The sequence below is a fragment of the Colossoma macropomum genome, unplaced genomic scaffold (genome assembly GCF_904425465.1).
Source record: "Colossoma macropomum unplaced genomic scaffold, Colossoma_macropomum, whole genome shotgun sequence".
Classification (NCBI taxonomy): domain Eukaryota; kingdom Metazoa; phylum Chordata; class Actinopteri; order Characiformes; family Serrasalmidae; genus Colossoma; species Colossoma macropomum.
The window spans coordinates 26,826,741-26,842,987 of NW_023494800.1; the positions used below are offsets into that span (position 1 = coordinate 26,826,741).

Below are 16,247 nucleotides of genomic sequence, written 5' to 3' on the forward strand. Positions count from 1 at the left end.
CTAATAACACTGATGGTTAAAAGGGCATCATGATGCCCTTCTAATGCTCTTTATTAGTCTTATGAAGCCGTTTTTATTAAGCAGTTTTTATTAAGTTTTTCAGCGTATTTGTATTTGTGTATTATACATCATGTTTCACATCATGATCTTGTACACAAGCCTTACCTAAACACGCAGGGTAAATGGATTTTTCTTTAATTCTTATCAGTTCTTATATAGTAAATCACCACTTAGCTCTGAATAAATAATTCTCAAACTGAAGTCTCAGATTTCTAGTTAATATTTAGTTTAATCAGATGGAAGAAACTTTCAGAAGGTCAGCCATCACTGTGGCACTCCACAAATCTAAAGCCCTTTAAGGCAGAGTGGCCAGACAGAAGCCTCTCTTCAGTAAAAGACATATGGGGGGAAAAAAAAGACATATGCACTTAAAGGAATCTCAGACTGTGAGAAGCAAGATTCTCTGGTCTGATGAAACCAAGATTGAACTTTTTGGCCTCAATTCTAAGCGTCATGTCTGGAGGAAACCTGCCCTGCTGTCTGCTCATCACCTGCCCAATACCATCCCTAAAGTGTAGCATGGTGGTGGCAGCATCATGCTGTGGAGTTGTGTTTCAGCAGCTGGGACAGGGAGACTGGTTAGGGTTGAGGGAACGCTGAATGGAGCAAAGTACAGAGATATTCTTAACGAAAACCTGATCCAGAGTGCTCAGGACCTCAGACTGGGCTGGAGGTTCACCTTCCAACAAGACAGTGACAATGGGGTATTGAGTGCATTGATGGGTGAAAACTTTTTTTTTTTTAATTTTAGCACAAGCCTGCAACATAACAAAATGTGAAAAATCTGAAAGGGCTGAAGACTTTCCGAATGCACTGTTAGTTCTTTCATATGTTCTTTATGCCCAAAAGAGTGTTTCACTGTCATTTTTGAGGATACATTGGATCAGGTGCTGCAGGAAGAACGCAGGTTGATTTCACCCCCTGTGCTTTTCTCGCTGCAGTTTTTCTAAAAGAAAACACAAATAATATTTAGTACATGAGCCAGTTGAAACAAAATCCCTGCAAGCTGTAGTACTTGCTTGTTATCTCCACAGTAGGATTAGGATTACTGCATTCAACCACATAAGTAACCACAAGCTGCACAAGCGTCAGTGCAATGGTGCGAAGATTTAAGACATTAACTGATCTTTATCTCACCAACACAGTGCAACGCAGTAGAATTATATCATAATACTTTTCTATGTGCAAAGCACACATTTGTAACAGATAATTATTATTCAAGTAGTTAGAGAGCTGGGGCAAGTTCTTGTTTCCTCATGTTGGAATATGAATTGATACATTCATTCATAATATACTAGAAATGTGAAATATACTAAAAACGGGATACATAGTTGAGGAGACAAATTTTTTGGATTCACATTTTATTTACAAATAAAGTTAATTTGATTTGTTTTGTCGAGATTTTGTGTCATTCACGATATAACAAATGATGCTTTTCCATGAAAACAAGATAATTTTCTAAAAATCTCACCTTACAATCATTGATTACGTTCTTTTCAAGGTCCACCACTGAGAGCCTAAGTGCTCCTAGAAAAAAGGAAAGAAAGAAAACGATAAAATAAATTTCAAACACAGAACGAGAGCTATGGCCATTTTCTCCTCATGTGACTTACCGGAGGCAATTTTTTCAGGAGCTTGTCTACTTGTTCCTTCAATTCCATGAACTGTTAATAGGAGCACCACAGACATACGTTACAACAGCAGCGGGAAGAACACACACTCTTCGTGGTTAAGGTAGCTGGGTCAAATCTAACTTGGAAGGACACTTCTGAATGTCAATGACAGACTGAAGCCAAAAGTGATCCAAACGCTTGTGGTGCACATATGCAGGCACAGATGTGCAACCTGGACATAAAGAGCACTGTTTTTTTGTTTTTTTTTAAGAGTCTGCACAGCGATCATTCAAGAGCTGACCAACTTGTTGGCTATGAAGCGCACTATAGTAATCTTGATTTAGATGTGGCTGATTAGCTTGTTGGCTGTGCTTAATGATGGCTCAAGTTCCCTGAACAGCGGAACTGAGAGTTAAATGACAATTTGCCAAAAAGACGGCAGCAGCTTCAGGGCTGCAGGTGCTGATGAGACAGACTAAAAATCCTTCGACCATGTTTAGTTGTCAGAATGCACAGCGTTCTTTTAGAGGCTTTAGAAGGGGGTCTGGGGTCGTGCTCCCCAGAAAAATTATGTTAATGGCCCTAAAATGTCTGTTCACTATAAAACTTATAGAGTAGCAACAGCCATAAAATTGATCAAAAATTTGGTCAAGCGGGCACACAGTAGCTATGTTTCTCTGTAGTCTGTATTAAGCAGAGTTGGTATGTCTGAATGAATGAATACTGTATCTGTCCACCTATACAGATAAAGCAAAGGTGCTGAATTCAAGCAATGCTATCTTCCCTCTCTTAGATAAGCTGCAAAGTCCTAAATATGTAGAAACAGTGCGATTTTGCTCTGCTGGCATGTTTAATAAGCTAAGTAAAATTTCACATAGTTACAAATATTATACTTTATCAATTAAAATCTATGAAATTCAGTGTTAATTTGAATTGTTTTTAATTGTTCAAACATCTCCACCGGATCTTTTTCCTTTAGTTCTGTCAGTCTCCTTCAGCTTCTTTCTCTCCCTCTCTTTTTATGAGTAATACACCATTTTATTAAATTCAGATTTACATCATTCCGATTTTTTTTAACTGTTAAAAATCTTCTTATCTGATTTTGACAGAGCTGCCACCTTTTAATTTCCATCTACAGGTTGAAGAATTGAGGGATATTCTGTTAAGATCAACACTATGGGAAATATAAAAACAAAGCATATAAAGAGCTGTCAATGACGTTATTTCTATTTGTCACTTGTTCACACTCACTCAGTATAAAGAGAAGTTTCTTCAAATTCCAGAACTAGGTGGCCTGTCACTTTGTTAGCGAATGTTAACAATGTAAATTAAGTATTTTTATCTATATATATCATGATCTACACAAGCTATACCTAAGCACAGGGTATATGTATTGTCTTTATTTTTTTCTCAATTCTTATATAGTAAATCACTCAATAAATACAATCTGACCCTCTAAAGTGAAGACTCAGATTTCTAATTAACACTGTTTAATCAGAACAGTGTTTTCTTTTACTCCTTATCAACATCTCAAATAAAAAAACAAATCGATCCTCTTTTCTAAAGAGGTTACATTCCAGCACCTAATAGCCCTTACTTGACACGCATGATCTATGCCTATTAACACTGTTGTAGTCAATATCTAACTTGTTAGATTTGGTCCTTTCATCTTAGCAAAGGAATAGCTGGATGTCTTCAAATCAGTAGATGATGTACAAACATTATGATGCATAACACAAATAAAAGTGTTTAATTCACCATAGCTATTGTGTAAAAAAGTAGTAAAGAGCAGCAAGTTAATGACAAGGTTGATAAGACTAAATGATCATACTACAAGTGCATTATTAATAATCTGTTTTTAATGCAAACCTGCTCTCATGACAATGACAAAAACGATGGCATTATTTCTGCAATTCATTTACTCCAAGAACATTGTGGAAACTATTTGTCATATAAGAACAAAAAATAAATAAAAATGCATTTGATTTAGGGGTTTACAAGAAAATATAAATATCTTCTTCCATAAATTATAAAAGAAAAACTGTTCAGAAGAGAAGAGCTCTGCTCATTTGCCTTGCGAGTTTTTTTTCTGGACACATTTGTTCAGGCGCTGGAGGAACAAATGCAGGGTGATTTCATTCCCTGTGCTTTCCACGCTGCAGTTTTTCTAAAAGAAAGTAAAACATCTAATATTAGTACATAGTCCCTCCATGCTGTACCACTTGCTTGTTATCTCCACAATAAGATAATGATGACTGCATTCAACCACATAACAAGTAACCACAAGCTGCCCAGGCATCAGTGTAATGGTGCAAAGATTTAAGACATCAACTGATCTGTAACTCACCAACACAATGTAACGCAGAAAAATAGATTATAATTACAAGCATAATGCAATATTAATAAGTAGGCTGAAATAAGAGAATGCTGAAACATAGGTGAAACATACCACATGATTCTGTTTGTATGCACTCAAATTTCTGAGCAAGCCTTGTACTTTCTGAAACTCAGAGAGTTGGGACAACGTCTCTTTGCCAGACAGCACACTCTCAACTTGACAGAAAAACTCCGGCTACATTATTGAAGTTAAGGATGAATTAATATATATATTAATATATTGTATATTAGAAATGTTAAAAATATGATACTTAATGAAGGAGGTAAATAGCTTGGATGCAATTTTTTTTACTGCCCAATCAAAGCAAGTTATTTTATGTATCAACATCTTATCTGATATAAGAAATGATAAGAAACAAGATAATTTTCTCAAAATCTTGAGTTAATGAAATTATTAGTTATAGGCATCATTGCAACAACATGCAAGAATAACACTTTGTGTGCACATTAAACAAGAGCGTGGTATGATTAAACTGAAATGTAGCATAACACTCACAGTAGCTTAAAGTTTTGTGGTGTCTTACCTTGCAATCATTGAATATGTGCTTTTCAATTTCCATCACAAAGATAGAATCTAACCGCTCCTAGGAGGCGAAAGAAAAACATTAAAATAAATTCCAAATCCAGGAGCTAAGCCCCCTTTTTTCCCCCTCATGTGTGACTTACCGTGGGCACTTTTTTCAGGAGTTCGTCTACTTGTTCCTTCAACTCCTTGAACTGTTTAATAGGAGCCCCACAGATGTATGTAACAGCAATGGCGAAAAGCACAAACACAGTCTTCATGGTTGAAGCAGCTTGGTGAAGCCTAGCTTGGAAGGACTCTGACTGTCAATGGAAGACTGAAGCCGAAAGTGATTCAAACACTTGCCGAGGTGCACATATATATATGTGCAGGCAGAGACGCACAACCCGGATATGAACTTTTTTCTTAGAATCTGATGTTCTGCATAGTAAGCATTTAAGAGCTGACAAATTAAGTGGCTATGAAGCGCACTGAGGTAATCTTGATCAAGATGTGGTTGATTAGTTCGCTGGTCGCGCTTAATGGTGCTTCAAATTCTCTGAATAGCGGAATTGAGAGTTAAACAACAATTTGGCAAAAAGATTGCAATGGTTTCAGATAGAGCCGTGGGTGCTGATGAGACAAACTAAAAAAACCCTTGACCATGTTTGGTTGTCCGAATGCACAGCATTCTTTTAGTGGCTTCAGATAAATAATTATTGTTCTAATACTTTAACTAATATGGCTAAGAAAGAAAGAAATATATAGCATACTAGCAATATTGCATACTGTAATAGCATGACTGATTGAAATTTAATAATTATTTAAAGCCATGTCTTTTTATGAAGCTTATAACAGTGTTTGAACAGTAGAACCTTTTAACTTTCAATCAAGGCAAAATGGTATGCAAGTACACAAGCCCAGCTTTACAAACTGTGTTTTATATAAAAAAAAACAAAAAAAAAAAGTGCTATCAAGATTAGTAGCACTCAACTCTGATTAACCAGTTTTGTACTGCATATATTCAAACTATGCAAAGGCTTTCAAACAGGGATGGTAAATGTGGAATACAGTATAGTGGAATTTGACTGGGATAAATTGTTAGGGCAACGGAAATTTGCCCTGCAATACACTCACATGGCATCACATCTGTACAGCTATGTGATTCAGTTACATATGTTATTGCATATGAAATTTCAGTGCTCCACCAGAGAGCCAATGTCAGTTTAGCAGTAAAACAGAACATCAAGACTACATTTTAAACAGCGAGAAAGAACAAAATGCAGGGCAACAGCAGAACAAGTGCAGGCAAAAACCCACTGCATTCTGAATTGACAAACTGGTTTGAATTTGGGTGCTTCTAGACTTGGCAAGCATGGAGCAAAGTCTTTGGCGCACAACAAAAAAGAATCCCAGCCACATAAACCATCTCTTCAAACTAGAACGGAGCATGTTTATGTCAAGTAGTATACTACAGGTTTTTGCTTGCTTACTGATTATTTTCAGTATACATTCCTTTTTAGCTTCGGCAATTCACCAGTCTCAGAATTATCCCTTAAGTGCCTTCTTCTGTACTGCCACGTTCAGCCCCTCTTTTCTGTAAAGTGTTCAGTTCCCTCCACAACCAGTCAGTGCTTCCAAGGTTGAGACATGGTGGAAACTGAGGCCTCAGTGCAGGTAGGTGTTTAAACTTGAGATGCTGCACTTGGTGATCTCAGAGCATTGGTCCTGGTTCTTCTTGATTCTGTAGAAGTGCTCTACATAGTTGGAGCGACCCAGTAGCTCCACAAAGTCCTCATCGTGGGTGATGATGAGCAGCTGGAAGTTGCGTTGCCGAGAACGACTCTTTATGATTCTGCCACAAAAGCAAAAATAAACAGCAGAGGGTTCACAAGTCGCAGACAATGTAATACAAATGGAATTCAAATAATATGACTAAGCTTGCTTGTCTCTAACATGGACCAACTGACAGACATATTTATATATGTTTCTTATATATGAATTTCTGAGTGGAACATTACGTGTTGGGTTGAAGGAGGGGGTGGGCAGAAAGATTTTTTTTTCCATCTTTGTCAAACATTCAGTTGCAATATGCTTTTCTGTGTATATTGAGGAACTCATCATTGCTTAAAGAACACTGACCAACTACATGTTTCATTACAGAGCACATTTAGTCCTGTTTAATTGGATTTAGTGCAGTGAAATATGTGAAACATTAAATAATCACTGTATTCATAGAGTTAGACAGTATTTTTTTTTAACTTGGCACTACTGGATCTTTTTTGTCTGTTCCAACTTATTTTGGCCATACTGCCTACCCCACTGGCACCTACTACACAACAAACATGGAGAAATCTGAGAAAAAGTAACCTAATCTTTGGCAAACCTGACACCAGAATAATGTTAATAGACATTCAAATGCTCTTCTTTACAACTGAAATTTGGTAATATCTTCTGCATGGTACGCACTTATGCTACATATTTTCAAGCATAGTTTTTACCCACAATGACACTACTTTCACTGGAATACTGCTGTTAACGGTTCAGAATAATCTGGCAGCTCTACTAATGTTTTGTATTTCTTAATGTTTTGTAAATCTTAAAGATTAAAAAAAATATATTAAAGAAAAAATGCTCTGAATTTCAGTCATTAAAAAGCTGTACAAAACACAACATTTCAGTCACATCGAAAAGGGTTGAACTAGACTCACTCCACCAAGGCGTGGGCCAGGGACTCAATGTTTTCTCTGTCCAGATTGGTGGTGGGCTCATCCAGGGCCAGAATGCCACAATTCAGACAGAATGTCTCAGCCAGTGCCAGTCGGATGATGAGGGAGGCCAGCACCTGAGGAAAGCCCCACACATTTGTTGAAACGTTATTACCTTTTTCTGGTTTCTTGCAAAAAGATGTGGATAAAAAATGCCTTAACAGTTAGCAGACCTTTTGACCAGCACTGCAACGTCCGCGCATGTCTAAAGCTGTGTCTCCTTTAACCATCACTACTCTATAATTATATGTGCGTCTTTTGACTCCAGCAGAAGCATTCTCATCCACATCAGAACGGATCTCCACATACTCAATATCTGAGAGGGAAATAAGGGAGCAAACAGATGTAATTTAGATACATACTGTCATCAAGTTTCCTTTAATAAATCTATTTTGGTAATTAGGTTCATGCACCATTGTAAGAGTGAAATGCAAATTAGACAGGGCTGATATATACTAGGTCACACAGATTCACAATGGGTCATGTAGTGCCATGTGGGAATTCTGTGTTGCCTATTTATGTTTTAAAACACTTCACAAATAGGCAGACTCAGCATATGGATGTCAGAAAAGACCTTGTCCACGATATGTGCTTCTCCACAGGTCTCGGATTATTTTGTTGATCTCTTCCATCTTCATGCTGTGAAACTTCATGATTGTTCTATAAAAATATACAGATAAAGAGAAATTCAAAACAACTGAAAATGCAGAATATTGCTAAGTTTCATACAAAGATCTACAACAGAGCTGTTTCATAAACAAGTCTACTAGAATGTGTGCTGGCCAGTTAGAGCTGAGTGTTTAACATTAAGCACCACACAAATATTGTAAGTGCTAATTTTTTTACATAAGGGTTAAAAATGCATTTTGACAAGTGTTTTAGCTTTTTACTGGCAAAATTCCAGACAGCACAATATGAAAATCTAAACGCTGCCTTTCCAATCAGATAGATGCACAAAGAGCGCAGTGATGCTATCATCATGAGAACCTACTGGGCTGATAAAAAATGCTGACTAGATGAGCAAATAAACCAAATCCTGCAACTCAGAAGCCTCTTTCAAATTTCCTCTGGGTTAGCTGTTGACATGAACATCCTCTTGATCATTATGCAGTGTAACAACTTTGCTTTTCTTTGTAATAGGGAGTATAACTGAACCAAACAACAAACGGGTACGGTCAAAATGTTAGAAATATAGAAGTTAGAATTAAACTGCCTCCAATGTCATATTTCTAAACGTAGTCAGAGAGAGCACTCCAGGAATATATGTGGTTGATTAGGCTGTGTGAACATCTGTGATTTCTCGAACAGCTGAAGGAACATTTAATCACGACACTGATTATTATCTGCACTCGGCAAAGTAGAAAGCTTTCCTCAACCTGATCCAGAGTCAGAGCAGAACTTCTCTCTTCATGTCTAAATATGTATGTATAAATTAAAGTGCACTGTATTTTTGTATTTTGCTACAATTTCTACAGGCAGACATCAAGGCTGGTAGTGCTTCCATGCTGGTGTGGGGTGTGTTCTCATGGCATGGGTTGCGTCCACTTCTCCGCCTAAACACATCATTGACCAGCGACCGCTACGTTTCACTGCTTGGTGACCATTTGCAGCCCTTCATGGACTTCTTGTGTCCCCACAATGACAGGATATTGAAGCTGGATAATGCACCGTGCCGTCGAGCCCAAGTTGTCCAGAATTGGTTCGAGGAGCATTCTGGAGAGTTCCGACGAGTGGTGTGCCCTGCACGTTCGTCCGACATGAGCCCAAACGCACCAGAGATCCTACCCACAAATACCACAGAGTTGTGGGTGACCATTCAGACAGAATCAATGCCACGTCGAGTTGCTGCACTTCGCCGTGCTAAAGGTGGTCCTACACAACACTCCAGTCCCTGTCTCATAACTTTTTGCATGTCAGTTTATATAAATTATATATACGTAAAGTATATACATACATCGATCAGGCATAACATTATGACCACCTCCTTATTTCTACACTCATTGTCCATTTTATCAGCTCCACTTACTATATAGGTGCACTTTGTAGTTCTACAGTTACAGACTGTAGTCCATCTGTTTCTCTGCATACTTTGTTAGCCCCCTTTTACCCTGTTCTTCAGTGGTCAGGACCCCCATGGACCCTCACAGAGCAGGTACTATTTGGGTGGTGGATCACTCTAAGCACTGCAGTTACACTGATGCGGTGGTGGTGTGTTAGTGTGTGTTGTGCTGATACTTTTTGGTCCACCTTGTAGATGTAAAGTCAGGGACGACAGCTCATCTGCTACTGCACAGTTTGTGTTGGTCATCCTCTAGTCCTTCATCAGTGGTCAGAGGACGCTGCCCACAGGACGCTGTTGGCTGGATATTTATGGTTGGTGGACTAGTCTCAGTCCAGCCATGACACTGAGATGTTTAAAAACTTCAGCAGCACTGCTGTGTCTCCACCACCACATCAGTGTAACTGCAGTGCTGAGAATGATCCACCACCAAAATAGTACCTGCTCTGTGAGGGTCAATGAGGGTCCTGACCACTGAAGAACAGGGTAAAAGGGGGCTAACAAAGTATGCAGAGAAACTTAACTAACTGTAATTGCAGAACTACAAGTGCACCTATACAGTAAGTGGAGCTGATAAAATGGACAATGAGCGTAGAAACAATGAGGTGGTCATAACGTTATGCCTGATCGGTGTGTGTGTGTATATATATATATATATATATATATATATATAATATATATATATGTGTGTAAAGTTTCAATGCATTAGTCCTAATACAAAAAGTGAGACAGTAATAATAAACTAGGTTAGTATGGCCTGCGTTGAAATTACAGTAAAGTTACTGTAAAAAAAACATCAGTGAGAGAGAGAAAACCCACACCAGCAAGAGCTCACAAAGCCCAAAATGCAATGGGCAGCGTGTCTAGTTCGCACACTGACAGAGGAGTTGGACTAGGATGCACGCCAGGTGTCTCTGCACTGTGACAGTGGAGTCTGAAGCAGGTGTCTCTTCACCACGAAAGAGGAGTTTTACTGGGCTGCAAGCCAGGTGACTTGGCACCATGACAACAGAGTCTGACTGGGCCACAAGCCGGGTGATTACACATTGTGGTCAGTAAAGTTTTCTCACTGCCAGCTGGGGAAGTCTGGGTGTGCCATTTCTCCTCCCAGCATTGCGTGTTGTTTTGTTGCTGTAAAGTTTGATGTTTGTCTTGTCTGACCACACTTACATCACTTCCACTACAGACTTCTCAAGCTTTAGCATGGCCTTTCCTTCAGTAATGGAGTCTTCCAGGGTGATCGCAAATGGAGACTGTGGCGGTGGAGTGCAGTGCTCCAGAGTGTTTTCTCTGCAACAACTGTACTTGCTGCATTTACGTCCTTCTGGGGCTCTTTTCGAGAGGTCCTGGCTCTTGGGCTAATCTTCAGACCAACTTTCTGACTGCCTGGTCGGAAAACTTGTGAGGAGCTCCTACGTGTGGCCAGTTGATGGTTGAATGATGTTACTTGCATTTGTGGATCAAGGCCCCAGTGGTGCTTATAGAAACATTTAAAAAGTTTGAAAAATCTGTTGGCAACCAATGCCATTGCTATATTGCTCAAGTATCTTGTTGCATGGGTCATGGGAGGGCTCTACCTCTTAACCCATCATGAAATGTTTCTTGTGTGACAGTTTGGTGACAAATGATTTGTTTACTTGCATTCAGAGGTGGGTACTTCTTTTTATTTTCTTCAAAGAGTGGAAGCACTAACCTACCAACATTCACTAACCCTGCTAATTCTATTCAGGACAGGTAGGAGAAGTAATTAATGAAATCAGCCGGTTTAGTACTTTTTCTTACTCTGTCAAATACTTATTTTCTTGGGTCATTCTGTTCCATGACAAGTTTTTTATAGATTGGCATGCTACGATTTCCTTTTCTGAGTTAATATCTGGTCTAAATTTCATTTGAATAGCTGCACTGATACTGCATTGATATTTGGACAGTGACACTTTCTTTTTGCACAGCCCTCTTTCCAAAAAACTTAAAATGTAAATAAAAACAGAATGGAAGGATGTGCAAATCATTTATTCCCTATATATAATTGAAAAATAGTACAAATATATTGTATCAAATGTTGAAATATTTGAAACTTTTTTTTTTTTAATATATGTGCATTTTGAATTTGATACCAGCAAGTTGTGTAATGAAAAAAAAAGTAAAATGATTGCATATAAGAAGAGCATTGCAGAAAGAGACTGAGTCTTTCAGAAGTAAAGATGATGAGTGGTTCACCACTGTAAAAGACAAGTGCAACAATTTAAAAATATCATTTCTCAATGTAAAATAGCAAATAACTTGGTAATTTCATCATTTAGGGTACATAATATTAAAAGATATACAAAGACAAATACTGGCTGGCTGTGGGGTCTCGGGCCCTCGGGACTGCATTAAAACAGACATGACTCTAGTGGAAATCACTGCACGGGCTCAGAAACACTTGAAAACCACTGTCTGAACACAGTTCACCGCAGCATTCACAAATGCAAGTTAAAAATTTACAATGCAAAGAAAAAACCATAAACAAACAGGATACAAAAACATTGCTGCTTTCTCTGGGGCCGAGCTAATTTAAGATAGACTGAGGCGAAGTGGAAAAGTGTCTTGTGGGGTGCATTAGTGCACGACATGGGGAACTGGCACATACGTGAAGACACCATTAATGCTGAACGATACAAACCGGTTTTGGCAACATATGCTGCCATCCACACAATGTCTTTTTCAGGAAAGGTCTAGCTTATTTCAGTAAGACAATGCCAAACATCTATTACAACAACTCCACAGTAAGTAAGTTAGTGTACTAAATTGGGCTGCCTGCTGTCCAGATCTGTCACCACTGAAAACATCTGGCACATTATGAAATGAAAAATATGACAAAGGAGGCTGTTGAGCAGCTGAAATTCTAATTCAAGCAAGTAATGGGAAAACATTTCACTTTCCAAACTACAGCAATTGGTCTCCTCAGTGCCTAAATGCTTACAGACTGTTGTTATTAATACATAAGGTGATGCAACAAAGTGGTAAACATGCCCTTGTCCCAACTTTTTTGGAACATGTTGCTGGCATCAAATTCAAAATGGGCATATATTTTTCAAAACATGACACAATTTCAGTTTCAACATTTGATATGTTGTCTTTGTACTGTCAATTAAATATAGGGTTTACACAATTTGCACATCATTGCACTCTTTTTATTTACATTTTGCACAGCGTCCCAAATTTTTAGAAACGGGATTGTAATTTTGTGTCTGTACACCACCACAATAGATTTGAAATGAAGCAGTAGTATAAAGTGAAATAAAGTGCTTTATAAAGTTTTTGTATTTAGTTTTTACATAGTCCCTCCATTTTTACAGGCTCAAAAATAACTGGAAAAACCTCAAAAATAACTGGAAAAACAATTTATAAATACAAGGATTATTTTTAATACTTGGATGCAAATACTGTGCAATGACTGCTTGAAGTGCAGTACCTGAAATGTTTTGCCAGGCCTGTACAGTGGCCGCCTTCAGCTGCTGCTTGTTTGTAAGTCTTTCTGCCTTCAGTTTTTTCCTCAGTAAGTGAAAACTATGCTCGACTGGGTTGAGGTCAGGTGACCGACTTAAGCACTGAAGAATATTTCATTTCTTTTCCCCAAGAAGTTCTTACCTCTATACACTTCAGAATTTATCCTGCTATGTCTATAAGCAGTCACATCATCAATAAACACCAGTGCCCCAGTTCCATTGGCAGCCCTACATGCCCATGCCATAACATGGCCTGCACTATGTTTAACAGATGATGTGGTATGCTTTAGATCATGAGCCCCCCTCTCCTTCTCCATACTCTACTAATCTGGTCATTCTGTTACACAAGTTAAAGTTGGTTTCATCTGCCTAAAGAGTCTTGGTAAACCCTCTGTATTTACATTCATGAAGATGTCTGTTGATTGTTGTGAAGAGGTTTTTCTTCACAACGGAATGAATTCTGCAATCATCCACTTTACATGTCTCCTTTTTAAGAAGCCACCAAATTGTTGTTTTGACCAACTCCTAAAGTTTCTGCTATCTCCCTGATAGATTTGTTTTGTTTTACAGCCTAGTGATGGCTCAGTTCACTTGCATCGACAGTTCTTTAGACTGCATATTGAAAGTTCCCATGAACAGCTACCAAATGCATATTCAACAATAGGAATCAACTCCAGATCTTTTATCTCCTTAATTTGTATGAAATAACAAGGGAATAGGCCACACCTGGCCATGACAGTGCTTATCAGGCAACTGTCCAATTACTTTTGAGCATGTAAAATAGAAGGACTATGTAAAAAATGGCTGTAATTCCTAAACGGTTAATGCAATATTTTTGTTAACCCCCTTAAATTAAAGCTGAAAGTTTATACTTCATTCATATCCTGATTTCAGATCCACTGTGGTGGTGTATGTTTGAAAAAAATGTTGGTGTTTAGTACTTATTTCCCCCACTGTATATGAGGACAAAGCATTTTTGAGTGTTCAACATTACAAAAAAAAAGCATTAATTAAATAGGGGTCAGTGTTCTTTAAGTACTGACAATATCCACAGAAAAGAGTACTGTGGAATACTTTGACATAACTTCCCATGATTCAACCTACTTATCTACTTCACAATCAAATAATTTTTATGCAATAAATTTATTTTATTTAAATTAAAAAAGACTGGATCTTTTAGACAAATAATTTGCATCATAAAGCAATGTAATTTTTAGCATATTGCAAATTTTTTGCATTGAGTGCTGTGGGAATTCCCAACCCTAGACACGTTAATGACATGAAAATGACAGTAAAACGGATGACGCCATACTGTCAAACAATACCACACATGGTTTAGTAACTTCATGCTCGATAAACTGGGTGATGGTAATCTAACCCAACAATGAACTGAGCTGAAACCTCTGTATATTCATTACATTTCCTGTGCTTTAGTGTAGGCAATGTTTAGCTGAAGCATTATAGATGGGTCACATACACATTCTATACTGGAGTATCAGATAATGCTGTTTTTTGTTATCTAATATGCTTTTAGCAGTAGTAATTAAGAACACAAAATCTTTTTACTTAAATATATACACTACATCAGTTTTGTCTTCATATAATCTTCCTTAAACAGTACACAGATGATTTCAGGATTAATTTACATTGTGTACCAATTTTCTCCAACTTGTAAAAGAATACCTAGCTGTATCTCTAATTGATCAGACATGCAAGGAAGGTCCTTGCTGCAAGTAACTATTACCAACTTCTAGGAGTCAATATGCTGCATAACATGACAGCTGCTCTGCAAAGAAAACCACAAAGCATTGTAGGAAGCCTAGTCTAAGCTAAGTCAGTCGTGACTTTCTGGGCACCATCTGGTTGTAATAACCAACTTTTATGCTGAGCTGGGAGCAGACATAAGTCAAATTCTAGACCTTTTCTTGGCTATTATAACCATTTTAAAGAAGCTTGTTTTATATATGAACAGTACGTGATTGGCTAACTACATTGCAAAACAAAAAAAAAAATCATATTTGTAATTTTTTTTTTTAATCTGTAAATATTTTTTTCCATTTTCTTCCTTGCGTTTGGTAGCAGTCTTGTGTGATAAAGTCTTTGCCTTCCCCATACTATCAAAATCCAAGTTGGCAAAATTACTTCGGCTTTGGCAGTAGCAGATAAAGACACTGCAGTTTTGCTTAGGTTGCCTAAAGGGTCTGCTTAAAGCCACACTGAGGCATAAATATCTTAACAGTTTAAATAGATTAAACAAACAGTCATCATGAGCTGGTTCAGGAGGACAGCACTCAGTAGAAAAACACTTCTCAACCTTTCAGAACAGAGCCCATCCAAAGATGTTCTTTGGGTTATGTGACTTGATCTTCTTGACACAGCTCTACATATTTCTCTGCATGGGAGACGCACACTTTAGTTCTGGAAGAAATGTGATGTAAGCTGAGTGTATATTGCTACGCTAACAAGCAATCGACTCAAGCTGACAGTGAACGAGGGTCTGCTCACACAGAGAAGTGAGAAGTGACTCTGGTGTGGTCGGACACAAAGCCGTCTTTCACTTTAAACATTCTGCATTGGTAATTACAAGTGGAACATCCCCTCCTCTTCACTTCCCCTCAACAACCAAACTGTGATAAGATGATAGCGAACAAGAACGAAATTAGTCATTTGTCAGTTTAGAAAAGAAAAACTCAAAAAGTGATCTCAATCTCAGACCTGCCTTGAAGAACTGCAAGTACAAAAAGACACACCACTGGCTGGAAGAACAAGATGACACACATCTTCATTCCTTAATGTGTCCACAACACTGAAATACATGCTACAGACAATGACTAAGATTACATGTTCAATTTTCAAAGTCATTCAGAAGGGATCCATAAGTGTGAATATTGGACAAACCATTTCTGTCACAGTAGTTATTAGGGCTTTTGAAGCAAACATTTCTATTTGCTTGATGCAATTTGACAGTGGAAGAGGACAGATAATCATGCTTTTTGCATCTTGGTTTCCTGATTGTAATGTTTATGCATGCAAGTTTAGGCCATCAATATCCTTTTCACTTACCAAAGTTGCTTGAGCAATAACCAATATATTCAGTGATTAAACATTAACCGGCACTCATGATCTCTGAAAACATCAGTCATAAAAACAGATTCTGAAATTTGACTGACTGAGCTATGTTTAAATTCATTGTAAAATGCTTTATATACACACTTATGAAACACAAATCAACTGAAGTCTGTTTTAATGCACAGAGATAAAAGGATTACTTGTATGCACTGTAGACTGTAGTAGGAAACAGGTATTAGAGTGAATATAAAGTAAACAACCCGGAATCATATGAAACAGTTGACAAAATGC

The 16,247-nt window shown here is 37.9% G+C and overlaps 1 protein-coding gene across 2 annotated transcripts in view; it reads right to left on the minus strand.

Annotated features, from left to right (window-relative positions):
* Positions 1–3,514: 3,514 nt before the first annotated feature.
* Positions 3,515–16,247, minus strand: part of rad50 (RAD50 homolog, double strand break repair protein) — a 47,639-nt gene continuing 34,906 nt past the window's right edge. For both annotated transcript variants that reach the window (XM_036587779.1, XM_036587780.1), the window contains exons 23-29: positions 7,915–8,000; positions 7,514–7,656; positions 7,284–7,417; positions 4,737–6,427; positions 4,595–4,654; positions 4,123–4,245; positions 3,515–3,840 (exon numbers count right to left, since the gene is read on the minus strand). In XM_036587779.1, the coding sequence (XP_036443672.1) occupies positions 6,241–6,427; positions 7,284–7,417; positions 7,514–7,656; positions 7,915–8,000 (550 nt within the window). In that variant the 3' untranslated portion in view covers positions 3,515–3,840; positions 4,123–4,245; positions 4,595–4,654; positions 4,737–6,240. The remainder of the gene's footprint in view (positions 3,841–4,122; positions 4,246–4,594; positions 4,655–4,736; positions 6,428–7,283; positions 7,418–7,513; positions 7,657–7,914; positions 8,001–16,247) is intronic.